This window comes from Drosophila virilis, chromosome 4, assembly GCF_030788295.1.
Source record: "Drosophila virilis strain 15010-1051.87 chromosome 4, Dvir_AGI_RSII-ME, whole genome shotgun sequence".
Classification (NCBI taxonomy): domain Eukaryota; kingdom Metazoa; phylum Arthropoda; class Insecta; order Diptera; family Drosophilidae; genus Drosophila; species Drosophila virilis.
The window spans coordinates 24,243,714-24,268,773 of record NC_091546.1 but is presented as its reverse complement, the minus strand read 5'-3'; the positions used below and the strand labels follow the sequence as shown (position 1 = coordinate 24,268,773).

Here is a 25,060-nt window from a genome sequence, read left to right as displayed (position 1 = left end):
ATGTATATGTATATAAATAGCATAGGCAACCCTGCTCACCTCGGGCTCATTGACAATGCGTCAAGCCAAGCCGCAGGATATATTCAGCTTGAGCAAATACAATAAATACCTGTTGGTTGCGTTTTTCATAGATAGTATATGGGAATGTGTATGTGTATAGTACTTATATCATGGCAGTTCTTTCCGCTATTGTTGATGATATTACTGTTGTTGCTGTTGTTGTTGTTGTTGTTGCTGTTGTTGTGCTCATTGTCAGCTGTAAATGGGTAGTCGCATTGGCAGCGGCTACAAGCTACAAGCTACAAGTGCCTGTTCTGAATCTCTCTTACTGAACCCGATGAACAGTTAGCAAATCCAACAATGCGGCCTCTGACGGTCTAGGTGTATCTGTGTGTTCATGTGGTGTGTGTGTGTGTGTGTGTGGTACTCGAGAAAACGAAATGAGATGAAATAAAAAATTGTTAAAGGTAACAAAAAAAACCTTTGTATAAAGTTGGCTATCGTCTGGCATTGTTTATTGATTTTTGCACTATGAGCAGAAATGCAATTCATTTTCACACACACACACACACGAGAAGGAAAGTTCCAAATAAATAAAATGAAAAGAAAATTGAAAATTGCAGCAAAATTCGCTGGAAGTGTCAACGTCGTCGTTGTTGTTAGTGGGCGTGTTTCCGGGGGGGACAGCTAATGACTTGAATCGACTTTGCACTGCTTACATTTCAATGCATTTGGCATGTAATATGGAACTGGTCCTTCGAGCAGACACTTTCACACTCGCTCGGTTCGGGTAGTCATAAATCTTATAGTTCTTTTACGAGCTGGCAGCATAAAGGTGCTACCCCGGTCGCTGCCACAGTAGCCCAGGTCTTGGCGTCTTTGTGTCTGGCCTCAAAGTTTTAATAAAAGTTCAAAAATTCAGCATGTTTTCGCTTGGCAACTTGGCAACCCTGGCCCCTATTGATGTTGATGAAAAACCTGACGCGGCAGCTGTTTGCCATACAAAAGGATGCGACTGGAAACGCATCTTTGAATTTTTATTGAATTTATTTTTATGACATTCCAGTGAGCACAGCGAATCTTAAATTTGTCCCTGTCTCTTTCTCTCAGTATGTATCAAGACAGTAAATTAAGCGTGGAATCATAAAACCTGGCAAGGTGTGAAATTTTATGCCAGCATTGATTTATGCCCAAACATCAGATTCCGTTTCCAGTTGCTGCTCATTGGGATTATTACTGATTTAGTGCTCGGAACTGGCCCAAGCATTGCATACACGATGGTAATTAAATTTTTTTTATGGTCCTTACCTTAATGCTTATAATGGAGGCAGTGAGTCAGGAGGACACTAGCTTGTTTTTTGGGCAAATCAAGTTTTTTTTATTAAGCTTAAGATCTTTTAAACTGGGAAAGAGTTGAGAGTACAGAAGTAAAAAATGAATGTGGGACAAGTGAAACAAGGAATTGAAATAAATATGAATAAAATATAAAAACAAAGTTATATTTAATAAATGTAAATGTCAACTTGAATATTCCAAAAAAGCTATGTATTCATATATTATTTTGACTTTAAACGAAGGTTTCAATTTAGATATTTTTATTAATTCTTTGGCTAATATAAATCCCATAAGATTTGTCTAGCCTTAGTTAAAGCAATTTGAATATTGAGTGTAAGATCTTATTTATTACTGGAGCATAAACACATATTTACCTGTTATGCTGCTCATTCAATTTGTGCTTGAAATCCTGGATATCCTCCTCACCCACAGTATTATAAAAAGCTGTTCGTTGAGCCCCTCAAATCAAATCTACTTTGCGCACTTTCCAAGCAATTTAACCAAAAGCAAAACAATGCCAAAGAAAACAGAAAATGCATCCAACAAAATCAATCAAAAACAAATGCAAAAAAGAAAAAAAAAATGAAGGAAAAAACATTCCCTGCCAACGCCTTTTGCTTGCAGCAAGTTCAAGTAATTTAAAAGCAATCTGAAAACAAACAAACAAACAAACTGACGGATATGGCAGCCAAGTTGGCCCCGCTCCAGGTCGACAGAGTGCACTTTGGCTTAGGTAGCTCCAGAGCCCAGACCCAGACCCAAGCCCAACCCGAATCCAAAGAAGTCGTCATCGAGTGGGCCAACCATCATAAGTAAGCTAAGCACTTTTGGCCTGACTAAATGTGTCTATATACATATATATATATATATATAAAATATATATACATATGTCTGCGTATAGGCAGTGCCTTTCAAACTGTGCTTCAACGAAGTGCAACGAACGTTGCAGCTTCTGGCAAGGGCATCACCAGACATATTCATATTCACATCCACACTCACACATGCACACGCATTCGTATTCGCATTTTTATGCACTTGCAAAGGGTATTATAAATTCAAGATGTTATATGCAACGCATTTGAATATAATATATTCATAATAATTATTTTAGTTTATTTTACTTTTAATTGATCAAATACAACTTATAATCTTTTGAATATTATTTGAAGCTGTTTTGCAAAAATATCCAACACTTGAAAATGATTTTTTGCTTGCATAAATTGAGTCTGGGCGAGCTTAAAATATCTCAATTTGATAAAAAATTAAAATGTTAAAAATCCTTAAAGCTTATTTCAAGTGTTCAAATTCTTGTAACAAATGTATTTCACTCAATCCAAGAACTTGTCCCTAATTGTATTCTTAACAATCAAATTGGAAATCAATCATGATTTAAGTTTGAATTCGGCAAGACAATGCAAGTAAAGAGTGTATTTCGATCCTCGGCTCAAGTTCGATATAGTCTTGTCAAGGATTTGATCTTAATTATTATTATCTTAGCTCAACTGGCAGGGTATTCAATGTTGGCCATAACGAAGCTAACTGTTCTTTCTTGCTGCACATGAGTTATTTTACTTAAGTTCTTGCGCGGCATCTAACGTTCCACTCTCAAGGCACATGCACCTTATGGGGCTGTCAGCGTCAGTACACTCTCCTCCCCTTCTCCTCACTCCCTAGTATGCCCCGCCGCCGCCCTGCCCAGTCAACCTGTCTGAAATGTAACCAAACGTGGCTCGAATGTCAGCAGCAGTTGTTATGGGGAGGCATCACGGGGCGTGAGTTGGAGCAACTGTTGTTGTGCTCAAGTAATCAGTGCTACTGTCGCTTATTGTTTGTCTGTCGTCGTAGTTCGGTGTCGCTGGGATGGTCTGGCCTCCTGGTCTGGTCGGGTGTCGGATCGTGGGGCTCGGCTGGGTATCTGTTTTGGTCTGGGTCTTTGGCAATGAGTCGCTTGTCGCCTTGGACGTCAACTGGCTTCATGCTACGCGCAACTCTCTCTAGTATTTAGATTTTTTATTTCTGCTGCTCATGTGTTTTTTTCTTCTAATCTATGGCGGTTGCAAGTGGCAACAATCACAACAGCAACATCGCCACTTGGCTGCTAAATTAAGTGCTTATTTTGAGTTTAAGTTGCCGCAATTAGACAAACACTGAAGTGCTCCGCCGTGTACTTGGCTTTGACCATTAGCATGTACCTGTAAAGTTGACACAACTTAGTGGTTGATACTCGCAGGCCTCATGCCTATTTAATCTGACACTGTAGACACAAGTGGCTTCATTGTGCTTAAGATTTAATGTTTAGGGTGAGCTATGATAATGCTCTGGATATAATTAACAAACTTTGCAGACTTGTTCAACATCGAGTTGTCAGCATAAGTGATTCAACTGAATATTTGAAATATATTCATTTTGTTTTTATTTCAATTTTACATTTATTTCTTACTCCCAAAGATTGACTAAAAACATCTTTTTAGAACGTTAAATTTATATAAAATCTTAAATAAAACATTTTTAATTTTGTTTTTTTGATAATTACTAAAATAAGAGGAGTAAGCTTCGAAACCCTGGCTAGTATATGAGTTTGGGGATGTAAGACAGATTATTAAATTACATTTAAAATATTAATATATTATATAAAATTTCACATGCATGTTTTCTTAAATTCAAAACGTTTAGCATTAGTCAATAAACCATATATTATATTTTTTGAGAATTTGTTTATTGAAAATTTATTTTAGCTTTGGAAGATATTTTTTTTATTAGCTTTAATCTACTTATCTATATTTAGCTTCTGCAAAGTCTACCAAATGTCAAATTGCCTTTCACACGAGCCTACTTCACTTGGCGCCTATTACAGCTCGAGTAATTACTCAAATATAATCAGTTGATTTAATCAGTTCTATTAAAGTATAAATTGCTTTAGTCAAGCAGAAAATTAGCGCATTTAACTGTGGCAATTAGATGACGATGACCGAATCTAAAGCTACATAGAGTACACAAATGAAATGGCAGAATGAGCCACACATCCACATCCTTCACTTCCCCAATCCACGTCAGCCGGAAGAGCCCTAAAAGCCGCAATCCGCAACTGGCTGGCAAAAACTAAACAAAACAATTGCGCAGCTCAGCAAAAATTTGACTGTCGAACTTTTCGGCATCCTCTGTATGTGTGTGTGGTTGGGCTTCGGATTTGGATTTGGATTATTGGTGGTGTCAATTGCCAGTGGCCATTTTTTGGTAATTTACGCTGCCAGAGTTCAAGTAATTTCAAGTCACAAGATTCAATGCAAATGCTGACGATGCATTTCCCATTCAGAGCGTGGAAATGCTGCAGCAGCAGATTGAAAATGGCTCCTACAAGATGACTCCACACACAGTCACACATACACATAGATATAGCACATATATATATACCCTGTATAGCTTTCATTTGTATTATTTTTCTCGGAACTTAATTGAATGAAATGGCAAATGGCCGCTGCAAGTGCGACAATTTCAGCTGCTCTTGCTTTTTATTTTAGAGACATTTTATTTTTCCGTGCCCCCCCGCCCAGTCAAGCCCGTGCGTCCCGCTCTCTGTACGTGAACATGGACGACAACGACAAATTGGCAGCCATATTAATAACATCTACGTGCCGTTGGTGGGTTGAAGAGGAGGCTATTTGGCGGAGGCGGGGGCCTATTGCACTGAGCCCTGCACATTGTTCGCTCGCCTGGCCGGCCGGCACGTTCATTGTTCGCATTTTTCTGTTACTTGTAACAGCATTTCAATGGCTCACCGAGACGAAGTACAAGAAGAAGACGACTACGGCGACATCGGCGGATTGCTTATTTTATGCATGGGGAAGGGGTGGGGGGCGGGGTAACAAGAAGAGCCAGCAGCAGCAGGCCAACGGGCAGCCACATGCCACGCGGTCAGCAAGTTCTTTGTTCCCGCTGAATGTGCGTGCGCGTATCTTAAAGATAGTCGCCGCGTATCTAGTGCTGCTGACAATGGGCCAAAACTGAATAAATCGATGTCAGAAATTTGAAGAAATATACATAGAAAGTTTAAATTAAATAGATATATAAACGGCTATTGAAATTGACGAGCATCGAGCAAATAATTATTATATTATAGGTTGCCTTTTCCAAGTGTCAATTTATAAATATATATAAATTTATTTTTCAATTAAGCATGTTCTTAGAGTATTATTATTATTATTTTCTTTAAAATATATTTAATTGAAATGCTGCAACAACTTTTCACAAATCTTTCATTCTGCCTATTTGGATAGGTTTTGTTTTCCTAGTTAATATTAGATTCTACAATAGTTTTTATCAATTTCATTTGCATATGTTTGTTCCACTGTGCTTCCTAATCCTACTACTTCTTCAGAAATCTTATAAACACACCGATGCTCTAGCAGTCAGATCTCAGATCTCAGGCCCCATAAATTAAAAACCAATCACAATCAACTTTTGTTTTGCGTTTTTTGGTGCGTGCCTCTGATTATGGAACTGCCTAATTATAAAATAATTTAAAATGAAATTTGCACAAAATTCAAATTTTTTGTCGCTTATTTATTGGGAGGGTCTGGATACAAATTATTTGAGGTCTCTCTTAATGAAGTCATAACTGTGAATGTCTTTATATGCAGAATCTCAATTAATAGACGGTTAAGTTATTTATTCCATAAACATATTTGGCAAGGTGAAAAACACAAATTTTGTCAGAGCTGCTAATGCGTTTGAAATTTATAGTCAGTTTTGGGATTTCTTAATTTATTAATTTATATATATATATATATATATATATATATATATATATATTTTTGCATTATTAATGTTAAGTTATGCGAAATATCTGGTTGAGTACATAAAGCTTGAGGACCGTATAAAATGTATAATATACGACACGAAAGTCTTAACTGTAACCGCTGTAAATTACGATGTGATATTGATGGTATGTATTTAACAAATAAACCGACAGCATGCGTAGATATTTTATCTATCGGCCGAGGCGAACCGAATGAACATTTGCATATGAAACGATCTAATCTGCAGAGCATGGCACATTTGACGGGTCAACATGCCCCGGCAGACCCAAACGGATACACCTCAGCAGAATCAAACAGAGGTATCCATTGTAGCCAGCTGTCTTTCTATTCGCCACGCTTCTTTCTATTCAAAAGTGTTTATGTTTGTAAAGTGAATGGCAGTGTGATCAGTGATCAGCGATCAGTGATAAGTTTCGGCGATATTATTGCAGATATAAATTCATGAAACTCTGAGCATTATTATATATATTTTGGCACAACTAACTTGTCGACAGATCAGTTAAAAAATCGCTAATTTATTGCCTTTATAAAATATTCTTTTTATTTTTTAAACAACAATTTACATAAGTAATATAAGTAACAAAAACATAATAAATATATTTTCATTTATAACTTTTTTTTTTGGTTTTTATTGCCTTTGTAACTACAAAGTAAATTATTGAAATAATTTATTATATTATTACTTTCAAAGTAATTGTTATTATTTTCGTAGACTTTTTTTTGTATAAAGATAAAGATGATTGTTAAAAAAATTATTATAATTTATTATTATATTCTTACTAAAAACTTATTAATTTGTAATTATTGTATACAATGTCTATAAAAAATGAGTTTTAAAATGGTTTTTTATAATTATTGCTACTCTATTTTTTGTTTAATATTTTAAATGGCTTTTGTACGAATTTCTATGATAATTATTATTATTAGTATTTTAAAATTATTTTTGTAAAATCTTATTCAGCTAAAACTTCTTTGGACAGACTCCTGTGCCCGCTTAATAGAGAGCCGGTTTCTTCTCATATATTATGGTTTTTGAGAATATTTCGGCCCAGCAGGGATGTTAGAAGAGTTCCTATTTACTATCTAAAAATCGACCGATTTGAAAATAATATGCTGTCTAAAATTAAAAATAGAATTTGCAAATAAATTTATATTTTAATATTGGTAATATTGTAATATTATTAAATTTAATTGCCAATTGATATAACTTTTCTGCATTTTTGTCTTTAGCTAGAGAGTTATATTACTTAAATCTTTAAATGTGCTCTGTCTCCAATTAAGTTTTTTCCTCTTACCAAACCGTTTGTCTGTATTCTGTACCTAATTCGCATCAAATCTGTTCTCTGCAAAATACTGCGCAAATTAGCTCCACTTTGTCCAAGACGAAAGCATAACCAGTTTCAGAGTCGCGCCCCGTCGGAGTACGCAAAAAAAATGCAGAAAAAACAATAACTCAGATTGGCTCAGCGCCAGCGCAACTGTGCGCCAGCCATTAAAAACTCATCACCATCATCAGCGACCAACTGGAATGAGCACACACAACAACAACAACAACAACAACAACAAGAACGCTTTGGACAGCGACATTGTGGATGGGATCTGCCCCGAGAAGCCGCGGGGTTGCGTCTTGGCGCAACGTTGAGGGAGTGTCCAACACATACGTCGAACTTTGAAACGCTTGAGTGCACAGCTTCAGGTTTAACTCTTGAGTTTCTGACAAATATATGCATATATGTATATATAGTTTTATGCATATATAACTTGCCGGTGATCAACGCCATTTTGTGTTAATTTTATTAAAAATCTACGACGCCCACAAAATTTACAAAATATTTAAAACCAAACTTCCGCCAAATGAATTTTGCGCGTATTCTTATTCAAATGCATGCATGATGATGGGCGAGTCAGGGCTGGGACTCACCCTCAACCGGGAGGGGGCATCGGCAACGGCAGGGGCAGGTTTTCTCACGAGCTGCGTAATTACAGTTTACTTAAACTGTAAGAACTACGCAGCGGCAGCAGCGGCATCCGAACTTTGCGATCCGTATCGGTATCGTATCGTATCGCTGGGTACGCATCTAGCGATCCTTCGTCTGCGGCTTCGTTTTACTTGTGGATCTAATTGCAAATGCCCAACAACAACGACAACAACATGATGAACCTTTTTCGCTCAACGACTGCAATTAAAATGGAACCACCAACCAGCCAAGCAACCATTTAGAGAGTCTCAATCTCAGTCCCAGTCTGAGGTCTCTGCTCTGAGCTCGGAGCTCTGAGTCTGTTGCGGAGTCTTGGCCCGAACAGCATGCCGGAAAAATCGACTCAAATTACAGAGACGCACACACACACACACACACACAGTCTCAGCCTTGTACTCGTCCTCGGTTTCGGCCTCGACTCGTTTACCCCAACACAGAGAGCAGAGGGTCTTTGGCAAAATACTTGGAAAAATTTGCGTGCCTTAATGGCGCTGAAGAGAGAGGGCGAGAGAGAGAGAGAGAGAGGGTGCGGCACATAATTGCCAGCTGTCCAGGGTATGCGAGAAATATAAAATCTTAAATTCTGCTAAATTAGACGAAATAACAGCAGATCTTTAGATTTTTGCATCAAAGCGCCGTCTTGATTGATCTGCAAGACCTTAGGGTAGTTTGTGCCGTAAGTTTTCCTAATTGTCGAACATTAAAAGTAGTTCAACCCAAATGTATACAATTTCATGCGGTCAGCAGTTTCTAGTTTAAAGTTACCCAAAACGATGTTTAGGCCTTGTTATTTTGATGTATTCGCTGTGAATTTCAATGTTTGTGCGGGATAAAACCGTTGCAGGTGGTCCGAATGCGTAACTGGATGCAATTGTATTATAGATGGATACAAGTATGGATAGGAATCTATCTTAATGCTTAAATGGATCATAATTATTATTATTTTTATTTTTAAAAAAATCCAACATTCGTTGAAGCGTCCTTTTGCTATGCTTACACAAATAAGGCTAGAATATTTTTGTTTAATATATAAATAAACTTATTTATGTTAAACACACTAAAATATCTTTTATATCGCTAAGCCATATACATATATCCAAATATTCTTTTGTTGATTTATTTTTGTGATTTTTTATAGTATTGCATTTATAATAATTATGTATCGATACGAGCCATTACAAGCTGTAATATATGTCTAATAATCAACTAAATCCTTTTAACATCTGATTGCTATTGGGATAAAATTGGGTTGTTATACGAAAAGAGTATTACCAGAAATATTCCAGTTTCACACGCTGAACCCATTGAAAATGGGTAAAATGGAAATAATAATTTTGGACAAATGCATGTAACAGGGAGAAGAAAGCATCTCCGACCCCATAACGTGTATATATTCTTGATCAGCATCAATGACCGAATCGATCTTGTCATTTTTGTATGTCTGTATTTATGAACGCTCTGATTTCAGATCCCATAAGACGAGAGAATTGAAATTTGGAGCGTAGGTTCTGCATCGAAATTATGTTTTTTGAGCAAACTTCTTAGATTTTAAGCGTCAGGTCACCAAATTTTGACATGTAGATTTTATAAGAGACAGATACAGATCAAGCATATTTTATAATTTCAAGGTGTTGATTTGTTTTAATTTTTTTTTATTAGTGTTAAGGCAAAGAGCGTATTTAGGGAGTTGCATTTGCTGTTGGTAGAATAAGTAAAGGGTATCCTGCAGTCGGGCTCTTCCAAATTATCGATACTTTGTTTTTATATTAGAAAAGCACATTTATTTTTAAATTATTAAATGTTGAAGGTTTCGAAATTTGTCCTAGTTTTGCATAATCAACTTTTACAAAAACACTTACAATTAAATAAATAAAATTCAATTGAATTAAATTAGGAACTAAACTAAAAATATACATTATACTGTTTTTAATGTCGTACGATATTTGTATATAAATATTTGCACATATACTTTGGGAAACTTTTAACTCAAGTATTTTTGCTGCTATCGTCAGCACTTGAATAGTCTACAATAACTTGCTGTCAATTAGATGATGTCGTCCGCATTATAAAGTTTGGCTAGCAACATTTATTTATGAGTTGTGACTGTGCATCCGAGAAATCCGACTGACCTTAAATCATTTAATCAGCAAAGGCAGCCTTAGGGCCGAGCCAAGCCGAGCCAAGTCGAGCTAAGCTGAGCTGGGCTGGTGGTATGCAAAAATGTTCCGGACATTCACATGAAATATTTGCGAATTTGAAAACTTGATGCCAACTGTTTGCAGATTTTAATCTTTCACAAACTCAAACCGAGCACACGCACAGACAAGCAGCTACAGAGGAAGGAACAGAGAAGAGGGTCCAAGACCAAGAGCGTCCATGTCCAGCCCAGTGTCCAGCAGGCAGCGGGTAGCGAGGGGCGGAGTTAGGGCACAACATAACAAAAAAAAAAAAAAAATGGAAAAATAAGTTGCAGTGACACTTGTTAGACGGGCTGACAGCTGGACTGTCGGACAGGCTGGGAAGCTGCGAGCCTGACCACGACCCAATGCAGATGTTGTCGTCATCATTCTCGTTGTCCTTCAGCTGCAGCTGCCCAAGCGGCGGGCAACTTGAGAGCCGGACAATGCGTCGACCAAGGCGACGACAACTTTTGCAAGCCAAGTGACTTTGACAGACGCCATAACTTGGGCTCTGGCGTAACGCCTTAACCTAGGGGCACACACACACACACACACACTCGCCCAGTTATTCAGTCTTTGAGTAATGAGGACAAAGTTTTGCATTCGTAATGTCTAGCTACTGCGTCTTGCGACTGCATTTTGGTGGTGGTCAGGCGTGGTGCAATTTGCAAACTTCATTTATTCACGCCCGGAGCACTTCTGAGTAGAGTTGAGTTGAGTATCTTACGCTCCGGCCTGGGCACCCATTTGCTGCTGCTGCTGCTGCTGCTGCTGCTGTTTGCCTTCCAGTTCTGACCAACTTTGAAGCTTTCGACAGGCGACAGGCTGCACAACTGCAGCAACTGGCGAAACTATTGAGATTTCTCGGGTGTTGGTTGAAAGTCGTCGATTTGTCACTTGCTTGGTTAAGCTACGATAGTTGCACAAATATCAAATGCCTAACTTGCCCGAAAGAATTTGCTTTCATAAATGAAAGCCCAGTTATTGGAAATTGTTGAGAAATTATAATGATTAATGCGCTTATACAAAATGTCTATTAAACTGTGCAGTAAAAAACACATCTTTGGTCTCGATTCCATGATTCCAGCCTCATATATCAAATACCTTTGTAAAATATAACTTCAGACTTTGCAAGGATTTACATTTTCAGAAAATAATGTTAAGATAAAACTCTGACCGTGTAAGGCCGGGCAATACCAGCTAGCATATTAAAGTCTCTAGTTCTCGCGTTAAGATTATTTTCTAGGATATGCTCACTGTTATTATATTTATTTTTTTTAAAAGCTGCTAATTGGCTAACTTTGATCACTTTTAGCACTTTTTTTTGCTGTTTTGATGGTTTTAAATTGTTTGCATGTTGCACAAAGTGTGACCGCATTTCATTTTACATAAAACATAAATAAACATAACATCTGGCAACGCTATAACCTGCAGAGTTAGCACATTGTCGATGCAGTTAAAGTGTAATCAATTTATTTGCAGTGTTGCACAATTAGTTAAAAATCTAAGGAATTACATTTTATAGTGCCCACATTAGTCCCAAGATCAATCCAATGCATATAGCTGTTCGTGCCGTAAGTCCTATATGCACTCTACTTCCTTCAGAACAGGGGCAATGTAACATACATTGTTCACAATAGTTTTCAGTGTAATTTCCTTGCTGTTGGCGCTTGCCAATGACAATTGTACATCCCATCTGTGGCGTCCAGAAGCAGATAAAACCCTCCAATAGCTCTGCATATGCAATACATTTAGAGCATTAGCTTGATGTAAATACTTCTAGTAATTACCATGTATACGATAAACCCTTGGCACACATTTCTGTAATGCATTAACAGTAGTTACTTTTGAGTCACATCTCTTAATCTTGTCGGTATCATCGTCGAATTCTATTAGCTGGCCATAATTCCTAATAGTGCATGATACATATGAACTGCAATCGGCACATTTATTAATCATATCTGTAATTATAATCAAATTGTAACAAATATATGTAAAAATTTCTATAATTGAATTATTATTAGTTTTACTCACTACTCGTTTCATTTACCATTGATACTTTCCCTATTATAAACAATATTAATATTGAAGAACGAATTATACAATTTCTCATAGCCTAAAAAAACTATTCCCCATAGAATGTGTGTGTGTTACTATTAGAGCTGGCTGCCCTTAACTTTTAAGTCAACTAATATTTTAAGGCTTGCTATGTTTACTTTGGCGTATAAAGTATTTTGCTTAAATATTTATGAATATTATTAGATACTCTCGTCTTCTGTTATGAGATTGCACTTGAATAATGAAAAGTCGAAGGAAATGTTCAAAATTAATATATCCCACTAAAATAGGAGGTAATTTCATTTAATTGTGTTTGATTATAAAATGATTCGATTTTTATTGTAATTTTCTAGATAATATTATCGGATATTTTAAGACTTTTAAATGTTGTATATATTTATGTATATTTAATAAGCTTAATCTTTAATCTAATATCGATTGTGATATGTTTGAAAATTTAATACATTTAAGAGTAGCATTTACAGCACTTATTCCAATTTTTCTTGACTCGACCTAAGCTTGACATATTGATACATTGTTCATTTTGTGGTCATTCGTCAGTTTACTTGACATTGTTATGGGGCAATTGCTCATTTAATAAAACTAATCTGCGCTGCTCCAAGAAACAAATCAGAAATAATACGTTCCCTGGTAACCGTTGACAATCTCCATTTTAGCTTCTAGAGCGGATACAGCCAATTGAATGGTACGATGACTGTCTCTGAGTGCGATACAAGTACAAGTACAAGTGCATGTGTGTGATTGGGTGTGTGTGTGTGTGTGTGTGAGTATTATGGCTTTTCGAGGGAATTATAAACTACGACGAACTTATATGCGATTGCCCACGACAAATTGCAGCCATTTAATTCAATTTAAATAAATTTAAAATTCATCCAACTTGTTGAGGCACTCGACTCATCTTAAACAACTGATTTGGATTTGATTGGACTTAATCGTACCAACTTTATGAAAGCAAAAAAAAAAAAAAACATATCCCACTAACTTAGCGTCAAGCTTACAATAATCCAATTAATTGTTGTGTATAAGTTGTTAATTGTGATTCATTTATTATGAATCATGTACAAATATTATATTCAGCTGAAATAATATTAAGGTTCAAGTTCTCTATGCCACGAGAAATAGATACATTGTATTTGCAATAATATGTGTATTATGTGTAGCAGTAATTGTATACCCTGCGTACATACAAACGCTTACAGGGTGACAATGAATCAAATTTTTATCAGTTGCATTTGACATAATCAATTTGAATTTGAATTTGAATTTTATGGATATATGACAATCAATCTTCCTTTCTCTAACAGGAATGTCCTATATATATACATTTTTTTACAATTTAAAATTGTTTGTAAACAACAATTTTTAAGGCTCACAAAACTGTTTAACACTAAAATTTAATATATCTTATTGACTTATTTCATTATATTTTCGCCAGAAAGAATTTCAAATTAAAAGCGTCTAATACTATTTAAATAAGGGACTTAAATCTCTGCTGCTGTTTAATCGGCTCTCACAATTACTTTACTGTATTTCATGTTTTCATTTTAATATGACAAATGTCCCTTGACTTTGATATTAAATTGTTCGCACTGGATTATCGCCGGTTTGCGCTTCATCAATTGTTTCTTCACTTTCCAACACATACTTTTATACCTTTTAGACCTTTCATTGTTGTTGCTGCTGTTGTTGTTGTTGTTGCTGATATGCTCAATGTGCACTCACCTATTGTTTTTCTGTTGTTGTGTTGTGTTTGGTTGATAATGATTATGTTGATGCTGCACTTTGCACTCGCATTGCGGTCTATACACTCTCTCTGTCTCGCTCGTGCACTTTGCCAACTGTGAAATATTCTGGGTTTCGTGTTCCACTTGCCTTGCGGCTTACTCACTTTTATTGCAAAATAAGTTCAATGACACAAAAGTAATGCACGACAATGCAATAACAACAATAACAACAATAACAGCAACAATAACATCTTTTGCTCTTTGCCTTTTCTTTCATTGTTCATCGCACAACGCTACCCGCTGCCTCTCCGCCCACCCCGCTGCCATTCCGGACCCAGCGTCTGCATTCACGCTAACTCCTTTTGTGCTGCATCGGAATATGCGCGTGAACGGGAGAGCGATAGCACAAGAGAGAGCAATAGCAGAAGAGGCGCCAGCTAGCGCTCGCCATTATTTGCATCTTTCGCTTTTCAACTCTTTTTTATTAGGCAGCCAAATGTGGGTCGCTCTCGCTCGCTCTCGTGCGCTCGCTCGCTCGCTCGCTCGCACCTTGCCCCGACTGACCGCAGAAAATCGATGACTGGCTGAAGCCCTTTTCTACTGCGGCTGCCATCGTTCGTTTTATTGTTTGCCAAGTTCAGCGCCCAAAAACTAAACGCCATTTATTGTCAACGACAACTTTCACTCTCTGTTTGTGGGAGAGTGGGAGCGAGAGAGCGACAGAGAGAGAGAGAGAGAGCGTCAACAATCAAGTCAAAGTGCTGGAACGTTCCTTCATCATCAACACGTTTCGCAATTTCTATGGCCAGAACTTCGCGCTTATCAACATCATGCAATCAGACACACGCACGCACACACACACACACACAGACACAGTGAACATTCATTCATTCATTCATTCATTTGTTGTTGTTGTTATTGTCTCCCTATTGCATTTTCAAAAGCTAGACACAGAGCAACCTGTTGCCGACTCTCAACTGAAACTGAACTGAACTTCGCCAGGCAATGCAATTTTCAACAACGTCATCAACAGCAGCAGCAACAACAACACACAGACGCACACACTGCCAAGCCGGCAGTCAGTCAACAACAACTACAACAACTGCAACAACAACAACAAGTAGAAACCATTTCCAAGCCATGCCCGCCGTATAATACATTCAACAAACAATTGAAATTTCGTATACAATTGCGAATTGAATGAGGAAATGAATGTGTAAAATGAATAACGTCTGAATAGCATCTCTTTGCGTGTGTGTATGTGTATGTGTGTGTGTGTGTGTGTGTGTGTGTGTGTGTGTGTGTGTTTGGGTTCAGTCTGCAAGTGTCGAGACAGGTCGTATACGTGTTTTTTTTTTTCTTTCCCTCTGCCCTTTAGCACTCTCTACCTCTCGCTCTTTCGCACACGCTGCTCTGGATTTTTGTTTTCGCTACCTTTTTTTCGGTGTTGGTAAACGGATAAACTCATAAAACAGTTGAAACAACGTTTAGTTATTTGCTCAGGGTTAGAAATAGTCGCAGACAAGTTTGACACGAGTTTTGGCCTGAAGTTAGCTGCAAAGCCGATGTTAGCCTTTAGCCTTTGGCCAGAAAAGTAGGCAACAAAAGTTGTGCCATTTATCATGCCAAAACTTCATGTTAGTGAAATATGAAAGCCAAACAATGGCACGGAGCAGATGAAATTAACTGGAACAAGAGCTCACAACTGAAACGTTGCTTAAATTAATATTTTTGAATGAAGCTGATGCTTACATTTTGTGTTCTTGTATTGTTTAAAACAAATACTTAACTTGTTTAATCTTTGTAACATTCATATTTGTATTCTTACAATAAAATTAAGTTGCATAGACTTGTGGCCCTTTCGCCTTTTATTTAAAAATATATATATATATTAATATACAACAACAAAATATGAGAAAATAAGAGAGAAAAAACTCAACAGCCCATACTTAACCTTCCAAAATGATGAAAATTCCCAAGGAAAATTTCGGTCGAACTTTAATTTTATATTAAAGTTATATTTGAGTTAAACGACTAAATCAATTTGAAATGATTATTATTTTGAAAATAGCTAGAATTTCCCCTGGAAGTACCAGTCACATATTTTTCTTCTTAAAATTTAATTTAGAAGTTCTCTATTCAAATTTTCTGCCTTAGAAAGTTACAGAATATTTTAAAAAAAAGTTGTTACTTTATGAGAATAGGAAATAATTTATTAAGAATTTAATTTATAATTAAATATGAATACTTTATTCATTTATTATTATTTTATTATTAATATCATTACTTCAAGGCTTGGAAAATTAAGTTTTAATTAAAAGCTATTTCTAGATATTTTATTTTTTTAGAATATTTAGTTGTTGCTTTTATTTATATTTTGATTTATGTGAAGTTCAAGCGTTAGCAGCTTAACAGGTGCACATGTGTGCAATAGAGAGCTGGAGCAAGAGAGCGAAAGAGAGAGAGAGAGAGAGGGAGTACATGTGTGAGATAGATAAATAGTGAAAGAGAGAGGAAGATGTTTCCATGTGCGAACTGAGTGAATTGTGCGAATATTTTTGTTGAACTTGTTTGCTTGCCAAATGCCTTTTGTGGCCGCTGCTGTTGCTGATGTTGCTGATGTTGTTGTTGTTGTTGCTGTTGTTGTTGGCTCCTCTTGTTGCCTTTTGCCATTGTCCGCCGCTGCCTGTTTTTGTTGCGTTTTTATTTCTTTTATTATGTGCAAATGTTTGTTTGTAATGCTCGGCGCCATTGTTGTTTTTGTAGACGTTGTTGTTGTTGTGTTGTGTGTGTGTGTGTGTTTGTATTTTTATTTCATTTTTTGTGCGAACAATTAAAACTCTTTGCAATGACCTTGACTTTGTTTTTTTTAAGTGTGCGTGTGTGTGTGTGTGTGTGTGTGTGTGTGTGTGTGTGTGTGTGTGTGCGAGCTTCCTTTTCCCATTTACACGCGCCCAGCACGCTCAAACGTCAAACATAAAACACAAATAACAACAGCAACAACAAAGCCGTCTGAGTGTCTACTTGGTCTGAGTCTGGAACTGAGTCTGGGCCTGGGCCTGGGTCTGGGTCTGGGTTTGGTTCTGTTTTTTTTTTTTCGGTTTTCGGTTTGTTTTGGGCTTATTATGTTCTTTTCTTTATTTTGTATATATTCGAAAACCCCCAAAGAATCGAATGGCTGCACAAATATACAATAATAATACACAGCGACAACAACAACAACAAGTGCTCTGATAATGAACAAGAAACATTTTCGTATTTTATTTCTTTCTTTTTTTTTTTTTTGGTTTCCGTATTGTATAAAAGGCTTTTTGGCAAATTTTGTTCTTATTTGCTTTCATTTTGCGGTTAAGATTTGCGTTTTTGCTGTAGGTCAGTTTCTGGGGCAGGTTTTTTTTAATATATATACATACTTATATTTTGTTCTCACATTGTTTTCGCCGGCTTTGCTTTTTTTTTTGTGGGCTTTGTTCATTGTCAAATCATTTGCAATTGGCCATAAATTCGTTTCGCCTGCCTCCACATATCGCATTTTGTTTTAAGACTCTTCCCGAGAACGCGCAAAGCGCACATTTCTGGGTTAGTGGCGCGATTTGGCCAAGTGCCTGAGGGGCAGGGAAAAGGGGCGTTTGCTGGGCACGAACAGAGCCCAAATGACTTGCATGAAATTGACATCGCAAGTGGGCATGAGTAAAATAAGTATAACGTATCGATTGAGAGTATGTTAACTTTATTTTTATTATTGTTATGCAACTTTGCTTTAGAATAACCAAATATCCTATATAAGGATTAATTTTGTTATGATTCATTGTAATTGTATATTCTTGCGAATCCACTTTTTCAAATTATTTTGTAATTAATCAGATTATAATTTAAAACTTTCCTTTAACTAAGTCACCTGAGATCTTAAAAATTACTCCCAGTCCTTTTTTAGCTTTATTTTTTCCATTCTTTCTTAAATTTCATTATTTAATCAGTTGTAGGTCTTCTTTAGGAGTTTAAAAAAAATTAAGAAGCAGAAGAGTTTGAAATATGGAATTTAAAAATTTTCTAATACAACTTCAAATCTTACTCAATCGATTTTTCTTATGTTTTATTTAAATTTTCTCTAAGATTTTCCATATTTTATATTGATCTGCCTTTTTATATATACGATTTTTCGCATAGTTTAATTTTATTGTTTATTTTTATATAAATTCCATTTAATTGCGTTCGATTCGGACTGCAACAATCATCGATTGCCCACAAAGGCTTTAATTAACATCGCTTAGTTAGTGTACTCAGGAATGCCATCTACAATTACTCAGAAAGCGCAGTCACATAATACCAGACCCAAGCCCAAATATGATCCATTACACCAAAAATGAATCAGCTCCGTGGCAAGCGATCCGAATGTTGTTACCATTAGCTGCGGCTCATTAAGAAGCTGACGCACAGCTTGCAACAGAACCAGAAACAGCACCAAAACCAGAATTCCGAGTTACTTTGCACTAATGAAAACCAAGCGAAAATGGTATAAAAAAAAAACAACTTACGCACATGTGCAATAAGTGCGGTTTTTGGTGCAGCTAGGGTGTAGGGGTAGGCGGCTTGCTACTGAAGTGGAGCACGCCGAAAAACCGCGTTGCTGCTGCTGCTGCTGCTGCTGCAGTTGCCTCTGTTTCTGGCTGGGGGCCACAAGACAATGCGGTTGCCTATTCACATGTGCAGCTATAATTACAACAACGTGGCAACATGCTCAGAGGAGCCAGTATCTGCCATCTAAAGGATGCCAGACCGCATCAAAGTCACACACACAGACACACACACTCACAGAGCGACCGTTAGTTATAACTGTTTGCTGCAGTGCACTTGGCAGCACTCGCTTAATACATTTTGCCAGCTACCGCCGACTGGCTGACTATTATTTCGTGCTCCGGCTGCTACCTTGGCAAACCCATTAGGTTAATAAGTAGAAAAAAATGAGCGAACAAAATGGAAATAAAAAATTAGAAGAATTCAAACTATGCGCGTGAGACGCGCCAATGGTAAATACGCCGCAAACACTGCGGTACACTCCCCAATCCCCGTTCCGACTGCTGTCTTCCAGGTGCCCGGCTGCTCGGCTGTCCGGCTGCCCGTTTGCCTGGTCCGCCATATTTAAAGCGTCCGAAAGCGCAAAAATTCCGCAAGACTTTGACTAGAAGCTGCTGTCGCTGCTGCTGCTGAAAACTGGCAACGTTGCTTGCCATAAAAACGACTGCCCAGCGACGACATTTTTATGGCAGCTCTGGCAACGCAAGCAACAACGCCACAGATCGATATGTGGCGCAAGCGAATACGTCATATAGCGCTAGCTCACTCTCGCTCAGCGTTGATTGGCGCTGTGCGCTGCGCATAATCCAAGCAAGCAATGAAACCAACACCAACACGCACACACACAGCTGCACAGACAGCGCATAGCGTTTATTTGATTTATTAGCGTGTGTAGCAGCCACTAGCGTTGTCTCTGTCTAGCGCTCACGCCTGCCCAACAGCGTAGCGAAACTGGTTTGCAAATGCCGTCACACACATACACACACACACACACACACACTCACTCGAGACCCGTTTGACTAGCCACCCTGTGTATCTGTATGCGTGCGTGTACGCTGGCTCGCAACGCCAAGCGGCCTCAGACTCAGCTGCTGGCCAGTCAGTCTCTCATTCGTCTCTCGTATTCGCTGTCGTCAGCACACGCGCACGCAACGAGCAACGGATTCGAGAGTTTCGCGTACGAGTTTTCGCCCTCACCTCGCCCAGCGTACTACACGCACGCACGCACGCACACACATACACAGAAACACACGCACACACGTCGTCGGTTATTCGCTTCGGTGACGGCGCTCGTTAACGCTGGGAACAGGTTTCGCCGCTGTCCGCTCGCTCGACGGCGAAACAGAAAGGTGCTCAATTCCGCGTTGTGTGGAGGTATTTTTCGACGTCTCACGCAACGCGCTGATTTTTTGCCCAAATAGCAAAAAAATACAACAAATTTACTACAGAAGAAAAAAAAAACAAAAAACAAAAAACAGTAAACTCACAAAATTATCAAAGCATATTTCGCGACGCGTTTCAACAAATAAATTTCAAGTGTTTTTGCGTTCAAATATTTGAACAAAAAAAAAAAGCTAAACCAAATAGCAAAAGCTGTTTCAAAAGGCAAAAGAAATAATCAAATATATATAGGTATATCTCTATATATAAATACATCTATATGTGTCAATTGCCACAAATTGGCAATTCCGAACAAATTTACCTACAAAAATCAAAAGATAACAACAAATTCCAAAATCCAACAAGTGCAACATGGTTTCCAATAAAAATGTTCAAATCATAGCCAATAAATAACTGCTTAATAAAAATAAGAATATCAAAATCATCTAACTTACTTAGAAAAGTAACTGTGCATAGACTACAAAAGTAACTCGAAAGCCGTTGAAGTGACATTTTTTGACAAAACGTATCTTTAAGATACAAAACGTGCATTTACGGATTTAACAACTGGGCGTGCAGTAACTGCAGCAACAACAAGAAAAACTGCAATTGGATATATAGCATCTACAGGTGCTTAGAAACTATCTCAATTGCTGCTGTAAATTATTCAAAGCTGCCAGAAGAGTATCTTTACTATTGAGTTGCAAAGTATCTGCAAGCCGCAAGGCGTTTCTTCAGCTGCAATAGACGCATCTATGATTTGCAAAGTATCTAGAAGTTAGAGCACGTATCTACAGCTGCAATAGACACAGGCAAAAGTATCTACAGGCATCCACAACTTCATGCATTGCCCTCGCTGGCAATCCAGAGCTTAAAACCCATTGCCAGTTACAGCAGCAACAGTTGCCAGCAGCCCGACAGCAACATGCTGACCATGGAGGCGGACATGAAATGCGGCATACTGCCCGGCCAAATGCCGCCGCTGCATGGCCATGCCCATGCGGCAGCAGCCACGTCGTATTCGGCGCTGGCGCCGCTCATGAATCTCGGCCCGTCGCATCTGACGCACTCACATCTGAGCCAGCACAATCATCACCATCATCACCATCACATGAGCGCACACATTGCGGCCAGCCAGAGTCCCAATCCGCTCAGCTCGCTGCAGTCGAGCATTGCCAACACGCTGAACGGCGCGACACAGCAGCAGCAGCAACAGCAGCAACAGCAGCAGCAGCAGCAGCAGAGCTCGCCGCTGCACAGCTCCAGCGAGCTGAGTCCCACACAGAGCAGCATTGGCAGCCATCACATGACCTCCCCAGTTAGCCATCATCAACAGCAGCAGCAGCAGCAGCAGCACTCGCAGCCGCATCCGCAGCAGCAGCAGCAGCATCCGACGCTGATGGGCGCCGGCAGCGCCCTGAGCAGCATGACCAATGCCGGCAACAATAATAATAACAACAACAACAACAGCGCCACGGCCAACAAGAATCAACAGCACGCGGATCGCGTGAAACGGCCGATGAATGCATTTATGGTCTGGTCACGTGGCCAGCGCCGCAAAATGGCATCCGACAATCCGAAAATGCATAATTCGGAGATCTCGAAGCGCTTGGGCGCCCAGTGGAAGGATCTGTCCGAGGCGGAGAAGCGACCCTTCATCGATGAGGCGAAACGTTTGCGGGCGGTGCACATGAAGGAGCATCCGGATTACAAGTATCGGCCGCGTCGCAAGACCAAAACGCTGACCAAAACCAAGGAGAAGTATCCAATGGGCGGCCTAATGCCCGGCCAGCAACCGGGTCCCGAGCCGGGCACACCCACCCGCGTCTCGCAGGGCATGTCCCAGAGCCAAGCGCTGAACGGATCGGGCGGTGCGTCCGCAGCGGCTGCCGCTGCTGCTGCCGCTGCCGCTGCAGCGCAGCAGGTGCGTCCGAACATCCATCAGATGAGCGTGCCGAACGGCTATATGCCCAACGGCTATATGCATCCCGATCCCGCCGGCTATCAGACGCACTACATGAACTACGCGCCGCGCTACGAGATGAGCCACATGTACAATGGGTATGGGATGTACGACACGGTCGCCGGCGGCCAGACCTCACCCTACGGCAGCAGCCTGCAGCAGCCGGGCTCGCCGTCGCCGTACGGCTCCGGACTGCAGCAGCAGCCGACGGGCGCGGTGACGGGCACCGGTTCGCCGGCGCCGTATGGCGCACAAGTATCCTGCCAGAGTCACAGTCCCAGCGATTCGAGCATTAAATCGGAGCCCGTCTCGCCCAGTCCCAGTGCAATTGCGCTCAATAATAACAACAACAATAACAACAATCACATCATGAAACGCGAGTACGTGTCGGCGGCAGCAGCAGCTGGCGCTGGCGCCGATCTCAACAATCTGATGAACATGTATCATCTGCACGACGGACTCTCCGGTGCGCCGGAGCAGCAGCGGCATCTGATGCACTATCAGACGGGCTCGCCGGAGCTGCAGCAGCAACAGCAGCAGCAGCCACTGCAGCATGTAATGCATCACCAACAGCAGCAGCAGCAGCAGCAGCAGCAACATCAGCAACAGCAGCAGCAACAGCAGCAGCAGCAACAACATCAGCTGCATCAGCAATCGCTGCGCGCAATGGCGCCGCTGGCACATATGTGAGAAATGGCCAGCGCCTATGGAGCCGTGGCCGCGTCTGCAACTGTGTCGCCGCCGCCAACAGCTGCTGGCGCTTATATGCCAGCAGCAGCAGCAGCTGCAGCGGCGGCAGCAGCACAGCAGCAGCAGCAGCAACAGTTGCTGAACGGCCGGCCTAGTCCGACTGCATCTGGTTCGGGTTCGTCGGGCGGTCGCTCCTCGGCGCATTCTAGTGGTCACACTGCCACCGCGCATTCACCCGCCTTGGCGGCGGCTGCTGTTGCCGCTGCCGCCTATCAGCTGTCCGCAACGTCAGCGGCGGCAGCAGCAGCAGCGGCCTCCTCCTCCTCTGCGTCCGCCACGGCCGCTGCCTCTAGCTGCCAAGCGGCCAGTGCGTTTGTGGCCTCGGCCAGCATGCTGGACATGCAACAACAACTGGAGGAGCAACAGCAGCAGCAGCAGCAGCAACAACACCACCAGCACTACCTGCAACATCAGCAACATCTGCAACTCCAGCATCAGCAGCAGCAGCAGCAACTGCAACACCATCAACATCAGCAGCAGCAGCAGCAGCAACAGCATCAGCTGTATCATTATCATGCCACGCATTCGCAGCAGCTGCACGCGCACGAGGCAAGCGCTGGTTTGTTGGATATATCCACATTGTAAATTATTGAATATATATATATAAATTACTCTACACACAAACACACACTCACACACACACACACACATTTAGCGTTAATTGCAAGCGTAACATAAACAATTTTTAGCTTTAGTTTTAACAAGATAATTCATTTTAGCACTTGTAATTACAAAATGAATTCAATTGATAAATAAATACAATTATTAAACCTATAAATAAAAGCATTTTACAATTAAGCATACGCACTGTTGTACCATATGAAGCGAACATCTTTCCACAAACACACACACACACACACACACACACACACACATATACACCTCCACATTCCAAAACTTGCATTCCACAACATTTTGGTAAAGAATAAAAAACCTAAACGACAATTGTGTGATACAAAGAAATTGTTGCAAAAAAAAAAAGAAAAAACTAACAAAAACTAAACAAAAAATTGTTTCATGTTATTTTGATTTCTGTTTTTCTGCGCTGTACAAAAAAACTTTAAAAAATAATTCGAATTTCCACAAAAAAAAAATTTAAAACAAAAAATGAAAAAAAAAACAACAAAAAAAAAAGAATCAACCACATTCTATTTTATAGATTCTCTTATACATTAAGTAATTATAATTATTATCTATTATATAAACAATTTAATTATAATTATTAATTATGCTTATGAATACTGCAAAGAAAAACAAAAAGCAAAAATACGAAAAAAAAAACCAATTAATTGTAATAAAACAAAAATTATTATTATTATTATTAAAAGGCAAGCATCTACCACATAATACAGAAACAAATTAAATAATAATAATACAACAAAATGTTAGTAAACCTAATGAAAATTTAGTAAAAACAACAAAATGATAAACTGAAACCAGGCGCAAGGCAAACAAAAAATATTCGAAAAGCAGAAGAAAACTGCAAACAAGCAGCCGGAACGTCTGGCAAAAACAATAAAAACCAGAAAAAAATCCACAAAAAAAAAACACACAAATAAAAGAAAAATCTTTACAAAAAAATATTCAAAGCAAATGTTTTTTATTTTTTGTTCTTTACAAAGTCAAATTTGTACAATTTGCCGTCGGCTAAAATATTGTCAATTTATTTCTCAAACTTTGACATAATTTTTAAAACCTTAAAACTGACAATTTTTTATGAGTGCACACTTTCAGTTTTTCTCTCTCTCTTTATTTTATCAAGGTCTGCAAATGTGCTAAAAGAAAAAAAATGTCGAAATGCTGCTTCGATATTTAAGATTTACGATGATATTTTATGGCGCTCATTTAGTTTCGTCAAAAGGCGATATTGAATTGATTTCAGGATGAGCGCAACGAAACTTGTTCATATTTAATATTATTATTCTTTTTTACTCGGGTAGATCGCATTTGAGACAGAAAACCCACTGGAGCTATAAAAAATCGTATTGGTTTACTGGTGCCTCGGTTGCGGTATTTAAATACGATTTTTGAATCATTAACAAATGAAATGATTTAACAAACCTGGGAATAGCCATTAAAAGTTAACAGCATAAACGGGCGACTATGGAAATAAGTGTTTCAGAATATCAATTTAATTGAGTATTAAGTTGTGTTTGAAGGGTCAACAGTCTCAAAATTAATTTGTCGTTATGTTTACCATATTAAATACTTGAGTAGCATTTGTATTTATGGAGTTCTCATAAAAGTGCTCAACTAGAAGAATGTAAGATCCACTGAA

At 39.1% G+C, this 25,060-nt stretch overlaps 1 protein-coding gene and 1 non-coding gene across 4 annotated transcripts; one reads left to right on the top strand and one right to left on the bottom strand.

Moving 5' to 3' along the window:
• Window positions 1-11,767: 11,767 nt before the first annotated feature.
• LOC6633952 (uncharacterized) lies at window positions 11,768-14,272 on the bottom strand. 3 transcript variants are annotated; one of them, XR_011416738.1, is made up of 3 exons: window positions 14,113-14,272; window positions 12,102-12,272; window positions 11,768-12,045 (listed from the first exon to the last, which is right to left on the bottom strand). It is a non-coding gene; the product is annotated as an uncharacterized protein (transcript). The 3 variants fall into 3 exon arrangements; XR_011416737.1 differs by lacking the exon at window positions 14,113-14,272 and adding an exon at window positions 12,346-12,500; XR_001449850.3 differs by lacking the exon at window positions 14,113-14,272 and adding an exon at window positions 12,362-12,495.
• A 5,489-nt stretch (window positions 14,273-19,761) lies between these two features.
• On the top strand, window positions 19,762-24,356 carry SoxN (SRY-box transcription factor soxNeuro). Its single transcript, XM_002057804.4, is given in 1 exon segment — window positions 19,762-24,356. A coding segment is annotated over 1 exon segment (2,373 nt). The 5' UTR covers window positions 19,762-20,994; the 3' UTR covers window positions 23,368-24,356.
• Window positions 24,357-25,060: the final 704 nt, after the last annotated feature.